This window comes from Empidonax traillii, unplaced genomic scaffold (genome assembly GCF_003031625.1).
Source record: "Empidonax traillii isolate 1590-97213 ecotype Southwest subspecies unplaced genomic scaffold, ASM303162v1 scaffold248:size1534464, whole genome shotgun sequence".
NCBI lineage: Eukaryota > Metazoa > Chordata > Aves > Passeriformes > Tyrannidae > Empidonax > Empidonax traillii.
Window position 1 is genome coordinate 717,145 of NW_020955441.1, and position 15,220 is coordinate 732,364.

A 15,220-nucleotide genomic window follows, 5' to 3' on the forward strand; every position below is an offset into this window, starting at 1 on the left:
AACTGAAGGAGCTAAAAGCGCCCCAGCTGCTCCCAGAGGTAACAACAACCTTCATTTCCAAAGGACTATCTTTAGACTCTCTGAGGAGAGCTGCTGAGCTGCAATTAAAACAGGGGTTACTCTGGCCTGAAATGCAAGTTGAAGGCAAAAGGGGGCCCATCCCTCAAAAAGCAACTGCAGGCACTAGGTGCATGCTGGCCCACGCTGCTGACATATTTGTCAGGGAGGGTGTGGGGCAGCTGCTGCCCAGGTTGTATTTCCAGTATGGTTTTCTCTTGGTCTTTCTGGAAATCACCCCGTTTTACGAGGAATATCTCTGAAGGGGTGGGGTCACTGAGGGTAGCCTCACAACACAACAGTTATTTCCCTCCATCTTCCTCCTCCTGATGCTCCCATGTCTGGGCCTGCAGGAGCCTGCCCAAGGAGAGCTGCAAGAGCATGGCTGATGTGTCCTGGCCAAACTCTTGGTATTTTTTTCAACCAGCCCCTTTAATAATAACAAGCAGGTTGGTAAATAAGCAGCCTGGGGGGTTGGGATCTTCGTTATTAGAGAGGTGGGCAAGGTGCTCATTTCCCCATGGACCACAAGGCTTCTTTGGGAGCCGGCAATGAAGCCTCAGATGGGCTGAGAAGAGTCCAGGGGCTCAGAGCTGCAGCATGGCGAGGCTGTGGTGCAGAGGGATGGTCTCACCTGGAGGCAAAGCAGGGCTGAGAGGCTAAGGGCTGGGCAGTTGGAACTGCTCCCAGTCCTTACCTTCTTGCCCTGGCCCTTGCCCTCTCTCCTATGGTGTTTGGTGACACCTACTATCCACCTGCAGCTTCTTGTGCCCTGCTGGGCTATGGGATTGTTGGGATCTCTGCAGAGACCCTTTTAGGAGGAAGGTCAGGTCTATATTACTGCTGCTACCAGAGGCCTTGGCCTTAACAGCTTACTCAGAATCTAAAGGGGATTTGGCAATTACATGGAGAAGATCCACAGTTATTTTACAAGGGCAATAATGTGGTGAATTAAAGAGATGCTGTAGGGCAGAAGCTGTCCCCTGCAGACTGGAGCGAGGCACAAATTGCCTTTCTGGGTTGTTCTAAGAGGAGGCAGTGCTGGGCTGACTGTGTCCCCTGGAAGGTAGCTGTGGCTCTGTGTGATTGCTGGTGACAGGGCACCTGTGTCACTGCCTTGTGTCACCGGGGCTCCAGGGGGGGAGGCTGAGACCCATAACAGCACCCGTTCCCCCAAGGTGTTTGTGCAAATAACAAAGAGCCCAAATATTAGTATTTTAATAGGAACCTGGACAGCTCCGATTCTCACACTGTTATCTTTCCAAACATACTTTGTATGCAGGTTGTTGCTGGCTTTACAAGATCGGTATTTACCCTGCCCATGTTCATATTCTGCCCATTATGCACCTTTCCCACAGTGCTGCCCATCTGGAGCTGAGGTTCTCTCTAATCAGTGCCCATGGGGGTCATGGCACTTGTGTCTCCTGCTGGTGTTTGTTATGGCTGTGATGAGCCTGAGGAATATTCCAAGAGGCACTTGGCTATCCTGGCTCTTGCCTGCTGGGGAGTGCCAGGGAGGTGGCTGCTCCTGAGCAGGAGGATAGGACCCAGCTTGGTTTCAAAAATGTGCTATTTAACTAAAATATGGAAAGGAAATGCTACTGCCAGGTATTTCATCACAATACCATTATACTTTAAAATAATATGGTAAAGGCTGCTTGCAGCATCCTTTGTCTCAAAGGAGTTTTACCGATGTACAGGTTGATCCTCTGCTAGCAGTTTGATGGCATATGCATCTAGATATACGCTATCATACCTACCTATAATCAGTTGGATGCCTCTAGAGTAAAAGGAGCCTGACTATTTCTGACACAGGAGTTCAGAATGACATGAAGTGTGCCCTGAGAGAGTGCACGTGGGCACCTGTGCCCTGCAAAGTCCTGCTCTTGTCCACAGAGGATGTGACAAGACAGCCTGGAGCACGTGCTCCCTGTCTCTGTGCTGAGAAGGGGGGTTTGGGGCAGCCCTTTCAGGTCCCAAGAAGCCGCCAGCGCCTCTGCCGTGCTCAGGGCAGGGAAACACCGTGGTAATTCAGCTACGGGCACTTCCCTGGGGCGCAGCACCCCGACCCTGCACCCGGAGAGCTGCCCTGCATCGCCCACCGTAAATAAATAACTGCACGCGTGTGCACGGCCGGGCTCCGGCAGGAAGGAGATGGGCTCGGGTGATTCACGGCTTCGCAGCCGCAGCCGTGAATCATGAGCCGGGGGCTCGGGGCTGGCGGGGGCCCGGGCGGTGCTGGCGGTGCCGGCTCAGGGGTGGATGGGGTGCGGGCAGCGCTGGGTGGATAGGGTGCGGGCAGCGCTGGGTGGATGGGGTGTGGGCAGCGCTGGGTAGATGGGGTGCGGGCAGCCCTGCAGCGCCCACCGGCGCAAACCCTGGCCCAGGGGCTGCGCTTCTGCACCCCGGCATCGCCCCCGCGGGCCGGAGCCTCCCTGGGGAATTGCTTCCAGCAGAAACCTGCGTGTTTTCAGGCCGTTTGCTTTGTCACAGCTGGAGAGTGGGGAAAGGGTGGTTTGGAACCAATTCTATTGGAGCCCTGGCCCACTGCAGAAAGTGATTTTCTGGCACAAAACTAAAAAGGCAAAGGAAAATATATGTGTGTTTCTGTTTTTATGAATTTTCCCTATTTGTTTGTTTGTTTTTTCTCAAAATATATTTAAAATTGAAAACCTGTGAATGAAAGGGTCAAACTTTCTCAGGAAAATTTCCATTTATCAAAAGCTGTTCTTCATCACAAAAAGGCCCGGGTCACTGTCCTTAGGGAAGGGGCTGTGTGAGCACAAGGAGCAGGACAGACCAATGGCCTGTCTGTCAGTCTGTCTGCACCTCTGCTGCTGCAGGGAAGAAGATGAGAGCAGGGTGAGCACACCGACAAACCACTAGTGGAATTTTTTGTGTGTTTAATGGTCTTTAATGGGCTGTTTTCTTCCTTGAAGGTATCTAATCTGTCTTCCAGCCCATTCTGCCCCTGTTTTGCTGGTGCCCGGGGGTCCCACTTCCATCTGCAGTGCTGGGGGCTGCCTCGGCCTCTCTGCAGGGATGGCAGAGGCTCTGTGGGCTTTGCTTTTGGATCTGGATGAGGCTGGTGTTTGCTGGAGGAGGCCAGTGTAGTTCAAGCTGAGGAACAAAGCAGCTGAACGTCCTGCAGGGTGCAAACCTGGGCCAAAGCTCTTCGTTAGTTGCCTGACTGGTGGCTGCTGATGGTGTTGCCCAGTGCTGACCCCAGCCCAGTGAATCCTGCTGCGTGAGGAGGGATGAGCTGACTGGCATGGTGCAGTTTGTGCCCTGGCAGGAGCACAGTGCCACTGCCAGGATAGCTGTGGTGGTCTCTGCTTTACAGTGGACGCAGTGGCTTTCCAACCCCAAAGCTACCACAGGCAGCACCTGAGGAAGGGCTTAGAAAACTTCCCCTCCCAAAGCTACAGTGGTCTGTGCATTGCTCCTCCCCCACACCCTGCTCCCAGTGTTGTCCATAGAGGGAAGGCAGCACTTCACCTTCCTGCCAGGGTGAAAGCAGGGAGATCTCCAGGCAGGTTCCCGAGCCTGGCAGCAGCTACAGTGGGGGCAGCACCGTGGCTGTAACTGCCCAAACTCATTTTGCCTTTTATGCTGAGGCCTGTCTGCTTATAACTCCAGTGCCATTGTCCTGCCACGTGCTGGTGGCTGCTGCTTGCTTCTGTCCAGTCTCATTTCCAGATGGGTCCACTGCAATCTGGAGGTGAGTTATTCAGGCAAAACAAAGCAAAATTCTCCCACTGCTCTGCAGCTGCTTACCCTGCATGGCAGAAATCAGTGGTCCCTCTGTGGGGCAGCACCCACCCCAGGCAGCCCTTGCCTGGAAGGAAAGTGATGGTAAGCTTAGAAATGGTTTTTCCCCTCTCTTGTTAAAGCAGTGCCAAGGGGAAATAATCAGACCTGCTACACCATTAGTTGCACACAGGTCTGTGGGGCTGGATGGATCCACCCAAGGGGACTGAGGAAGCTGGTGGAAGTGCTCACTGAGCCACTGTCCATCATTTATCAGCAGTCTTGGTTCACTGGGAAGGTCTAAGTTGACTAGAAAGTTAGCAAATGTCACAGCCATCTATAAAAAGGGCCAGAAGGAGGATGTGGGGAACTACAAGCCTGTCAGTCTGACTTCAGTGCCAGGGTAGGTTCACCTTGAGTGCCATCACATGGCATGTGCAGGACAACCAGGGGATCAGGCCCAGCCAGAACAGGTTTAGGAAAGGCAGGTCCTGCTTGACTAACCTGATCTCCCACAATTCACTTAGTGGATCACAGTGAAAGGCCTGGTGTTCCTCAGGACTCAGTACTGGGGTCAGGTTTTGGGCCCCTTACAACAAGAAAGACATTGAGATGTTGGAGTGAATCCAGAGAAGGGCAGTGGGGAAGGGTCTGGAGCACAGGTCTTGTGAGGGAGCTGGGGGTGTTCATCCTGGAGAAAGGGAGGATCAGGGGCAACCTCATCACTCTCTACAACTCCCTGAAAAGCTGTTGTAGCCAGGTGAGGGTCAGTCTCTTCTCCCAAGTAACGAGCAAGTGGCGAAGGGAAAATGGCCTCAATTTTTGCCAGGGGGGTGGGGGTGCAGATTTAGGTTGGATATTTGGAAAAATTTCTTCATGGAATTGTTTGTCAAGCACTGGAACAGGCTGCCCAGGGAGGTGGTTGAGTCGCCATCCCTGGAGGTATTTAAAAGACATGTGGATGAGGCACTTGCAGACCTGGTTAGTGGTGGACTGACAGTGCTGGGTTAATGGTTGAACTCGATGATCTTAGAGGTCTTTTCCAAATTAATGATTCTATGATTCTATGTTTCCTGTGTGTGAATCACTGTCTGTCATTCAAGCTGGAGCTGGAGTCACTGACTGCGTTATGACAGGGAATGAAATGAGACGTGAGTCTGGATTAGAAAGTGCCTGAAAAGCTTATTCACATGGGCCCTGCCTGGTGCCTTCACATCTCCTCCCACACAGTCCCTCATCCTGTTTGCCGTCCCTTTCTGTCATCTCTTGTAAATAGATGTGAAAGGATGTGTGTGTCTTCAATAACCACTGTTCTCTCCTGCCACCTCCCTGCCATCCTGGTGCCGTGGGGAAACATCAGCCAGGCCCACATCACCCTCTGGACTCAAACACCAGGGGACAAAGCAGCCCCCAGTGCCAGTGTCTCTCTTTGCAGGGAGACAGGGGACACCTTTGCACGTGTTGCCATTAGAGGAGCCGTTCCCTTTCCAGCAGGGGCCAGTGAGCCTTTCCTCTCCTTCCCAAGAGCTGCTGCTTGTCCTGGCAGGAGCTCTCCATCCCGCTCCCGAGAGAACACTGGGTTCAGCATCCGCTTTCATTAACGAGATCAGTTCTTTAGCACTTGGCTTGTTTCACTGTTGGTGCTTTATTTTTCTGTAGATAGCTGAATTCTGCAGTTATGTCTGTGCTTGTTGCCCCAGGCTGGTCACTGCACCCTTGTGCCTGTGTCTGGCTTCCCCAGCTCAGTGGAGGTGTGCCATGCCTCCACTTGTGGGGCTTCAGAAGAAGCAGCCTCCTCCTTGGACATTATATTTTAATCCTGGTTATCCCAGAAGCACCTGGTGAATAGCTTGGGCTGGGGCAAGAGCTATGCATCGCCAGATGACCCCACTTTTTGTGGGAGCTGCTGTTTGGGGGGTACACTGTGGGTACTGCCTGAACTGAAGTCTGCATGCTGAAGTCTCTGAGGCAAACATTGTACTCTCCTGCCTTCCTTCCTCTTTCTCCCACGCATCGGTTGTGCTGCTTGTCTAACTTTGCTATGGAGGGGTTAATGTTTTCCTTTTTAATTGTTAATTATTTTTCTCTTCCTTGGAGAACGTCTTTTGTCTTTTTGCGTCGCTTTCTGGCATCCCATTGCCCTTTTATGGGCTCCATAGGCTTCTCCCAGGCTCTGTGACCCTGACCTCCTCTGCCCCAGTCCCACATTGTCCCCCTGCCCAGGGCTCTGCTGGTTTTCTGTCCCTTCCTACTGCAATACGAAGGTTCAGCCATTACTAACTCTGCCAGTTTAGATAACCAACAGCAGCTAAAATAAATGAGAGATGCAGTGAGGTGCCATGTTAATGCACTTCCCTACTCAGGCTTTTAAAGAAAAAAAAAAAAAGGTCTTTTGTGAATCATTGATAAGTTCAGCTTCACTCAGGGTCACTTATGCAAAAACCTAATATTGATTTTTCATCTTTGCTTAGAGTAGCTTCCCACGCATCTGTTCAGGATGCAATGGGGACTCACTTATCAGCATATGACTCACCTACTCCTCTAAATTTTTCTTTTTTCAAGGGTAGAAGAGCAGCCAACCAGCTCACAGGATGCTTGACCTTATACTGTGGGATCAGAGGTCGTTGCTGTGCTACAGGCTGAGGCTTAGACGTATTTTCCACATTTGCTTTGTTCCCGTTAAGCAGGAATATCTTTAACAAGGCAGATAGCTCTCAAAGTCATTAAATGTTCATTAGGGAAGCAGTTCTGCTAACCCTTCAGATTCTTATTGATGTCCTTCCAGGTCCCTGACCTAATTCTGGAGTTCTCCCAAGGGTTACATTGCTGTCTGGAAAGAAACCAAAATAGGGATAATACAATTGTTGTGGAATCCCTGCCTGCCTGCACACATAACGTTCTCTTTTTCACACACACATTCATTTCCAAAAGTCTCCAAAGCTGAAACAGATACCTAAATCCAACCCCCTCTGAATGGCCCAGCAGAAAAATCGATTCACGGGCAAAGTAAAGTGGAGGAAGTAAATACAGTACCTTTCTCTGACAGACAGTGCTTTTTCTATCTATTCAGACGAGGGGACAGAGCATGCATGTCCCTGCCTGGGATTTGCAGGTTGTCTCTGTATCCCAGAGGCTTTGGCTTTCTGCAGGACAGGTCTGCACAGGCAGGCTGTTGCTGCAGCTCTTGGGCACCGTGTGAGCACTGCAGGATGGTCCCAAAAGGCGAACTGAGAGACCCAGACCTAAGCCAGCTTCATGAAATGAAGAGATCAGAGCGCTTCAGCAGCAGAGAGGCGGAGATCAGCAGAAATGCCGAAGGAATTACTAAGATATGTTTGGGGAGGGGTAAATTCAGTGGATAGGATTAGCCTAGCATACTTGAGCGAGATGAAAATGTGCCATAGGTCAAAGGAGTCTGTGGGCTGACATGCACATCCTTGATATTTCTGAAAAATCAGTCTTATGCAAATCCCAAATGAGTATAGAAAAAGCCTCCAGCTCTGTCCTGTACAACAGAAGCGTGGTAGTCACCCCTCATTTAAAGTGGGTCACTTTATAGTGCAGGCTGTTGCTATGAGCTGGAATTAATTGCAACTTTGCCTCCTTCATCTTCTGCAGAGGTTATTTGTCATCAGATGTGCAGCAGCGTGGAGCCAGTGTTTTTCCTTGTGCCCTGTAATGTCTCCTACTGCTCTGAAGGGACACTCAGCTCTTCTGCATGGGGGCTCTGAGTGCATTGGTCTCGTGGGGCTTCCAGAGCCTGTCTGCTCTTGGAGGCTCTGTTCTCTCCAGTATTTCTTCATGTATTGCTCCCAGCCAGCTCATTGTCACAGGCCAATAACTGAGATCAGGCAGAATTGGAAAAAAGGAATAATTGTATTTTGTTTCCCCAGAGTGCTTTACCCTTTTTTTTGGTGCTGTGGTGTTGAAGCCATTGTGATATCTTCATTGGTCTTCTCTACACTTTTTAGTAAAACAAGATCTATTTAGGAAGCAGCTTTAGGATGGCTGATTCGATTTTCCTTTTAGACTCTGGTTCTGCATAAACTTAGTGGACGGGAGTCACATTTGCTTCCTCCTGTGATCCTCCTTTTAGTTGTGTACCAGATATTAACAGAGTCCTCCCTTTTCTCTGTCTCTCTCTTTTCCATAGTACATGGGCTGTATTGAAGTGCTGCAGTCAATGAGATCCCTGGACTTTGGCACACGAACACAAGTCACCAGGTAGGTGGTATAAAACTGAGATTCAGACCAAGAATGAAAAGCCCAAGTGCTAATTCCTATATAAAGCTGAGGGTGCTTGCCAAGCTCTGAGATAATTTTGAATAGGAGTTCGCATGTTTTATTTTGATTTGTTTTGTTTTTTCCTGAGTGATGATTTGAATTATTTGATCATTACAATAGGCTGTTTGCGTTGGAAAATGAATTGTTTCAGGCACTCATGAATTGTTTCAGGGCTCATTTCTCTCCCAGTTCTTGTTCAGAAAGCCTCCCCCTGCAGTCACAGCATAGCACACGCATCCCCAGCCAGTCGGGTACCGGCAGCAGCCGGACTGTGCACGTGGGATCGGCGCTGCCTGCAGGCTCTCCCGGGGCACAGGGTAAATAAATCCCCTGCTGCTCCCATGGCTGTGGGTGCCATGGCCAAGGTGGGAACCAGGATGGTCACAGGTCTCCCTGCCACACTGCTTCACACCTGACACAAAGGGTCATCACTCCCTCAATCCAGCAAGGTCATCTGATGAATTTTTGTCAGACGTGTGACATTGCTTGACCTCATCTGCACCCAGACCAGGCTCAGCTGGAAGTGGACTCACAAGGAAAACATGTTGAAATACAGCTGTTTCCATCTGTACCGCAAGCCTAAGTTTCCAGGCTGCAAATCAGAAAAAGATTCACTCTCAGATACAACTGATTGTGGTTTAAACATGAAATACCTTGTGGTCTTTTGGGAAGTTCGCAACTTCTGTTGCAGATTGTGTCGCTGGGTGTAGATTGTTAATATATGCACCTGTGGGGTGGCTGAAATGTCCTGCCGGGAACAGAAAAGCCCAGTTTTATTGTTACATTTATTCTTGTGAGTCTGGCAGTGCAGGAAATTTTGAGTTTTCCAAACAATCACCCCCTTTCCAGCTCTGAGTGCATTGTGCTGCTGGGATGAACTCCTGGTCCAGCAGTCAGGACCAGTGCTCTCCCCTGCAGCCTCAGCAGCTCAGCACCTTCAGAGGTTGTTGGAGGGTGGGTGCAGGGCATTTTGGCCTGGCCTTAGACATGTTCCTTCATCCTCTAAGCTACTTTTCTGACATAATTCATGCTGAGGATGCCAGGAGTGTGGCTGAGGCTTCCTGCACCCGCCCAACTCTCCCTTCCTGCTGGCGGATTATTTTCAGATGCTCTTTTGCTTCCTCAAGTGTTTGTATCAAAGAAGTCATGGAGAAAGGAAAGGAACATGAAGAGATAATTGTTCTATTTCTACCTGTTGGCTCTCAGACTTATCAGCTGAAGAACTTGAGTCCTTCAGTGCCTGTATACCACATGTGAAAGCTGCCCCATTTGTTTGATATGCAGAATCAGCAGTTGTTGACATTTACAATCAGTATAAGGATGCACTCACCCAGTTCCTGCATGTGTGTATGAAGAAGTGCCTGAGATACAAATACACTTCCCTCAGCCCTGTCCTTTACTGATCAAAAAGAGCCATGTAATGCACTGAACCCAAAGCAATCAGCCCGGGCCACTGTGTTCTTCACAGCTCAGCCAAAGAGCGAGGTTGTCTCCCGTTTGCAAGGCACAGTGTGTGTGTGCTGCTACACTGACAGAACAGGGCTTTGGATGGTTTGTCTGGAAAATAATGAATATGAATTACTGCGGGGCAAGAGCTTGCCAACCTAAATTTGGGCTGGATAGTAAGGTTTTGTTAAGCAGAACTGTGTCAAAACTTAACAATGGAACTATTTCCATCACCTAAAAAAAATGCCACTGCTGACCTTAACGGGCTCTTTTGTGCATGAGAAATTCAAAACTTAAACTGTTTGCAAACCAAATGCTGAAGTGCTGAGCTCATGCATGCAAACTTTAAAGTTCGATCGATTACAAGCTGACTGGAGCAAAGATAACATTGATTATTCCCCTATTGTTCTCCCGGGGGAGCAAGTTTATAGACACAGGCACAATGCACCAACCAAGGAGCTGTTGGAAATGATCCCATCTTAATCACCTCTGTTATTTGTCCTGGGCTAAAAAATATTTTTACTTTGATGACATTTCACTAAACAAAGTGGCTTCTTCTGTTTTATAGTGTTGGAGAAACGTTCTCTAATTGTGCCCTGCCTTGCTCTATGTGTGTGTGCATGCTTAATTAGCCTCATGGTCTCTAAAACTGAAGTTATTTACCTTCCTCACGTGAATGTTGGAAAGATCAACAAATTCCTGTTTGCCAAAGTGCCGTGAGGAGTTCAAAGAGATGAGCAGGAAGGATTTATTTTCTAGTTTCTTGCTGGGCTTGCATTTTCAGTCACTTACCAGGCATGTGGTTAGGGAAGGCAGAAAGTGAAGCTCTGAATGACCATGGGGTGCAGAGTGCTGAGGGGCCAAATGACTACAGGGTAGCAAGGGCAGGGCCAGGCACTGAGGTGCTTTTTACCCTGGATGGCAGTGTGGTGAGGGGCTTGGCAGAGCAGATTTCACTGCAGCAGTTTTCCAGCTCTGCTGTTGCCTGCCTGTGACCCGACTTACATGCTCTTAGGACACCCCTCCCGTTTTGTGGAAATTCGTGATCCCAAACTCCATAGAGATAACAGAAGTAACACCAAGAAATAAGTGTTAGAGATTCTTCTGCTTGAGGGGATTTGTGTTTTTTTGGTGTTGTTTGTTTGTTTGTGTTTTTTTTTTGTTTGTTTGTTTTCTAAATGGTTGCACATAAATGTGCTGTGCTTGCTGTTCTGGATACAAGACATGTTTGGGTTGTCACCCTCGTGCTGTGGCAGGTCCTGCCTTTGCTGGACCCTGACATGTGCTTCCCCTGTCCAGCCCTTCAGCTCTTTTACACATTACCCACTCCTGTTAAATCAAGCTGATGATTACTCATTGTATTTGGGCACTTATGGGAAAGGGATTCTGTATCTTGGATCAGGGTATTAACTTGCAAACTTGGAAATGGTCAGGCAGCGAGGGGTGAAGGGCCTCTGAAACGTGCTGCTGGGGAGGGCTGCTGGAAGAAGGCTGACTTTGTTTGGAGGATTAATTTCAACTTTGTTGAGCCACACAATCCCTTTCTGTTACATGGTGTAGGCAGAGCCCTAGATGCTTAAAAACAAATCCTCAACAGCATGCTTGCTTGCTTACATCAGCCCAGCTCTCATCTTTTACTCTCCTTTTGGGGAAACAATAAACAAAGTGTCTCAGTGTTACTGCCCACAGGCCTCTCCCGCACGGGCACGTTCTGGGAGGAGCAGAGGTGCATCTGCCACAGGTTTCACTCCAGGGCTGCAGACCCAGAGAAAAACCTGTAGACTGTACTGCTGAACTGGTCTAAAGGCTTATGGGTGCCAAAAATGAGGCCACCCTGTCACACCTTCCTGCCTCAGTGCTTGCTGAGCCCTGGGGGGTGGCTGCTGCTCACTCAGCGGGCAGAGCAGTGCCCTGGGGGGTGAGAGGCTGCGTCAGATTTTTTTTTGAGAAAGCAAAAATTCCCTGTGCCAGCGGCTCCCACAGCATTCGGCTGCGTGGGGACTGCGGCACTGCCCCTGTTCAGAGGGTGGGGAGCTGCCTACAGCTGTGCTCAGGGGTCTCAACTGAAGAGGATTGATCCTGCTTCCCCATCCCACCTCCCGGATCCCTGCCCCCAGAGACCTGTGCCAGCCTTGATCCTCACTGAACTGGTGTCCAGCAGAAAAATGTCCCCTGTGATAGAGGAACACGTGCTGGGGCAGGAGCAGGAGCGCTGCCTCTGTGGTGGAGCTGCTGGTGGTGACAGCCCAGGGGACCAAAGTGCTTCAGAGTAATATTTTTCAGGATGGTGAAAAGATCTGACCCAGATCTCTTCCATTCACTATGGAAAGGGGAAAACTGTGTCAGTGAAACAATGACCAGTTTTATGTAATTGTGTGGGCACTGCAGGACCGGCAGACAGTGAATCTACTTCAAATAGCAGAAGATGCCTGAAGAGTTGAGGAGCGAGATTTTCTTTACCTTAAACTACAAGAACAATTTAAAATCCTCACAGCTCTCCTGATTCCATTCTGTTGCTCCCAGGGTGGAGAAGAGCTGCTGCAGAGTACAGAATTGGAGTTATCTCATTCAGGGTGATTTAAATGAAAAACAAAAAGACCAACCCAAAGTGTTTTGTATTGGGATGAATGGCAAGGAAGAGCAAAAGAAACAGCAGTAATATGACTAGAATGACAAGGCCACATTTTCTGGTACTGACACAGATTTGGAAGATATCAAATGGCCAAGTAAATGCCAGTAACCCATAAGTAGCTCGTTTGCCCAGGAAGATCAGCCATGTGAGCTGTGCATGGGTGTATCTTCCAGCAGATCTAAAAGCAGAGACTTGCCCAAGCAACTGTTTGAAAATGAATGGCTGCAAGAATGAATTAATAGCAGATTTCCAGGAAGAAAGCACAGATACAGTAAATCCCATTTCAGTTTATTGTGGATATATCCAGAGTTTCTTTTCTTCCTAATGTGCGGTGCAGTTTCTAGTTCATGGAAATGACTGCAGGTAGGAAGTGTTCTGTCACAGCAGCAGGTGTTACCAAGCTGCTGCTTTTTACACCTTGAAAATAATGTGAAGTTTTGTTAGATCACTTAGAAGACCACCCAGAGGTATGCAGCAAGAAATGCCTGTGAGAAGATAATTTCCCCTACCAAAGAGATGTAATAGCAACTATTAAGTAGAAATGATTTGCCTACTTTTTAATTCCTTTAGCTGGACAGGTGCTTCAGAGAGTGGTGAAGTGGGCAGCCACCACACCGGCTTGTACAAGAATGGGCTCCATGGCTGGCAACTTTGCCTACAACTCCTTAATCCACACGAGCTGCCTTGCATGTGTGAGAACTCATTTGTCACCAAAAGAGAAGACTTCCCTGTTTTTCCAATTTGTTTTGTATCTGGTTTTCTTTCTAGGTAGGGCTAGACTTGAAGACTCCAAGTAGCCTTAATGTCTTGGCTCTGATTTTAATTTCCTTTAATATTGAATGAGAAAATGAGTTCTCATTTTCCAAGCTGATTATTGGAATCTGCAAGATCATCCTGCAGGATGCTTTTCCCTTGTATTTTTATTTATTTTTTTTTATTTTTGGCCTTTCTTCTGGTAATAGCTATATAAAAAAGGAGTTAAACAAGAAGGATATCAGGAATTCACTTCAAAACATATTTTCAACTGTGTAGGGGGGAAGTACTTTGCTTTAAAATGCTAAAAATAGGCAATGTTTAAAAGGCTCAGTTTCTGACCCATCTTGTGTAGCCCTCAATGAGGCCCCTCTTCTTCCCTGCTGTTTTCACTCAGAACATATTAATCACATTCTTATTATTTTGCCGTGGGTGAGGTCTCCATTCATTTGACAGTCTGCAGGTTGGATTGCCCAGGATGTTCTCTGACAGGAAGACTCAAGGTGTGCCACTGACCCTCAGGGCTTTAACCACGTCTGTCACTGGTGTAGCAGCTCAGGGGGCACTGAGCAGGGGCAGCAGCACTGCTGGGCTTCACCAGCGCTGGGCCGGCTTTGCTTCCCCTCTGTTCTGCTCCCTGGGCACAACGCAGGGTCCTGGGGGGACCACACTCCTCACGGGGGCACCTCTGCTTTGTGGGATGGCCGGAGCCTCTAGTCATTGTGTGGTCTCCTGATATTTTTTAGCCCTTCTGAACCAAAACTTTCTCAGGAAATGAAGCCCAGTGGCATTTTCCTCCCACACGCACCAGGATCTGGAAACAAACTTTGCTGACTAGCTTGTTTCCTAAGGAGCTCTTTGGATAATAATCCAGTAACATAAACAAATAATTAAACGAACTAATTCCCTTCCCCTTAAGAACAAAACCAAATCCCGACCCTAGGAAGCCCAACTCTGAATTCAGCCAAGAGAGGAAGGCTGAGGCTACAGCCTCAGAATGGATTTGCCTGATGTGGGACCCGAAGCCCAAGAGGGTGACAGGCCCTGTGGTTCAGGGCCAGGGCAGCTGGAGAGGTCGGGGGCTGCGGCTCAGACCGGGATGTCCAGGCAAGGTTAAGAAAACTTGCCAAGCACATTCCACCCCAGGAAGGGGGCACCATTTCTCTGTTGACTCCTGAGCAATGTGACAGTCAGGAAAAGCCTGTCACTGCCAGCAAAAAGTTTTTTTCCAGCTGCTGTGCTGACCTCAGTCAGGGCAGTCAGTGCTCCACTGCATGTCCAAACCAGTCACCTGCCTGGGCACAGAGCAGAATTTGCTTTGTTCAAGTGTGGAAAATAGGCACAGCATGTCACTCTGCTATACTGTGTGTGATTCAGCTGCCTTAGATACAGACCAGTGAACGCTGCAAGTGTTTTGTGCCTTACCTTTCTGCTGCCCTAACTGAGAGGCACCTGTAGAGGATAATGGGTGGCTAGAAAGAATGTCTGCTTTGGGAAAGTCCTGCCCCAGATGTAATGACATGAACTGAGACCTCAGCTCTGAAGAAGAACTGGAGGAGTTGGTTACGCCTCCCCACCCACCCCTCCACACTTTTGTCTTGTTTTTATTTTTGTTGTTGTTGTTGAAAGAAACCCCAAGTCCCAGAAAGGCAATCAGGGCCCCCAGCTGAGCTCCCTCAGCATGCACCTGCTGCAGTAAAGAGGAAAGATTAGGCAGGGAGGAGCCCCTCCTGCCAAGCAAGAGGCCTCTCAACCCTACTGAGAAAGAGGATTTGAAGTCATTTTGAGCGTCTTGTGGCTAATTACGTTTGGGGGTTTTTTAAACAAATTTTCCTTAGGTGAATCTAGTGTGTTTGATGAAGAAAAAGAATCAGCCTAAAGCAGGCTGTTGAATCATTGTATTTTGTCAAATAGGCTTTTTATTTTTTTTAGCAGTGGGAGGAAAGAAAAAAGAAAAACAACTGTGAAAGACCTTCCAGAAGATTTAAGCATTTATAAGTGGGCCGATAACAATTAATTGCAGCGTTGCTGGCTCTGTTTCAGATGATGAATGTGAAATGATCCAGCAGCTTGTGCTGTGTTTTTTTATTTGCAGGGAAGCAATAAGCCGACTGTGTGAAGCTGTATCAGGTACAAATGGAGCTATAAAAAAGCGGAAGGTAAATACAATTTTAGCTGAACAATTAATTTTCTATATCTTTTTTTGATAAGCTGGATACACGATTTCTTAACAGGCTTCAATCCACGCTGGATTTAGCACATATTAATCCATCTGAACTCACTATGTATAACATGAAA

The 15,220-nt window shown here is 48.5% G+C and overlaps 1 protein-coding gene across 1 annotated transcript in view; it reads left to right on the forward strand.

Moving 5' to 3' along the window:
* Nucleotides 1-15,220, forward strand: part of SHC4 (SHC adaptor protein 4) — a 32,228-nt gene that overhangs the window by 1,402 nt on the left and 15,606 nt on the right. The window contains exons 2-3 of the mRNA XM_027888987.1: nucleotides 7,961-8,031; nucleotides 15,018-15,081. Of these exons, the coding sequence (XP_027744788.1) occupies nucleotides 7,961-8,031; nucleotides 15,018-15,081 (135 nt within the window). The remainder of the gene's footprint in view (nucleotides 1-7,960; nucleotides 8,032-15,017; nucleotides 15,082-15,220) is intronic.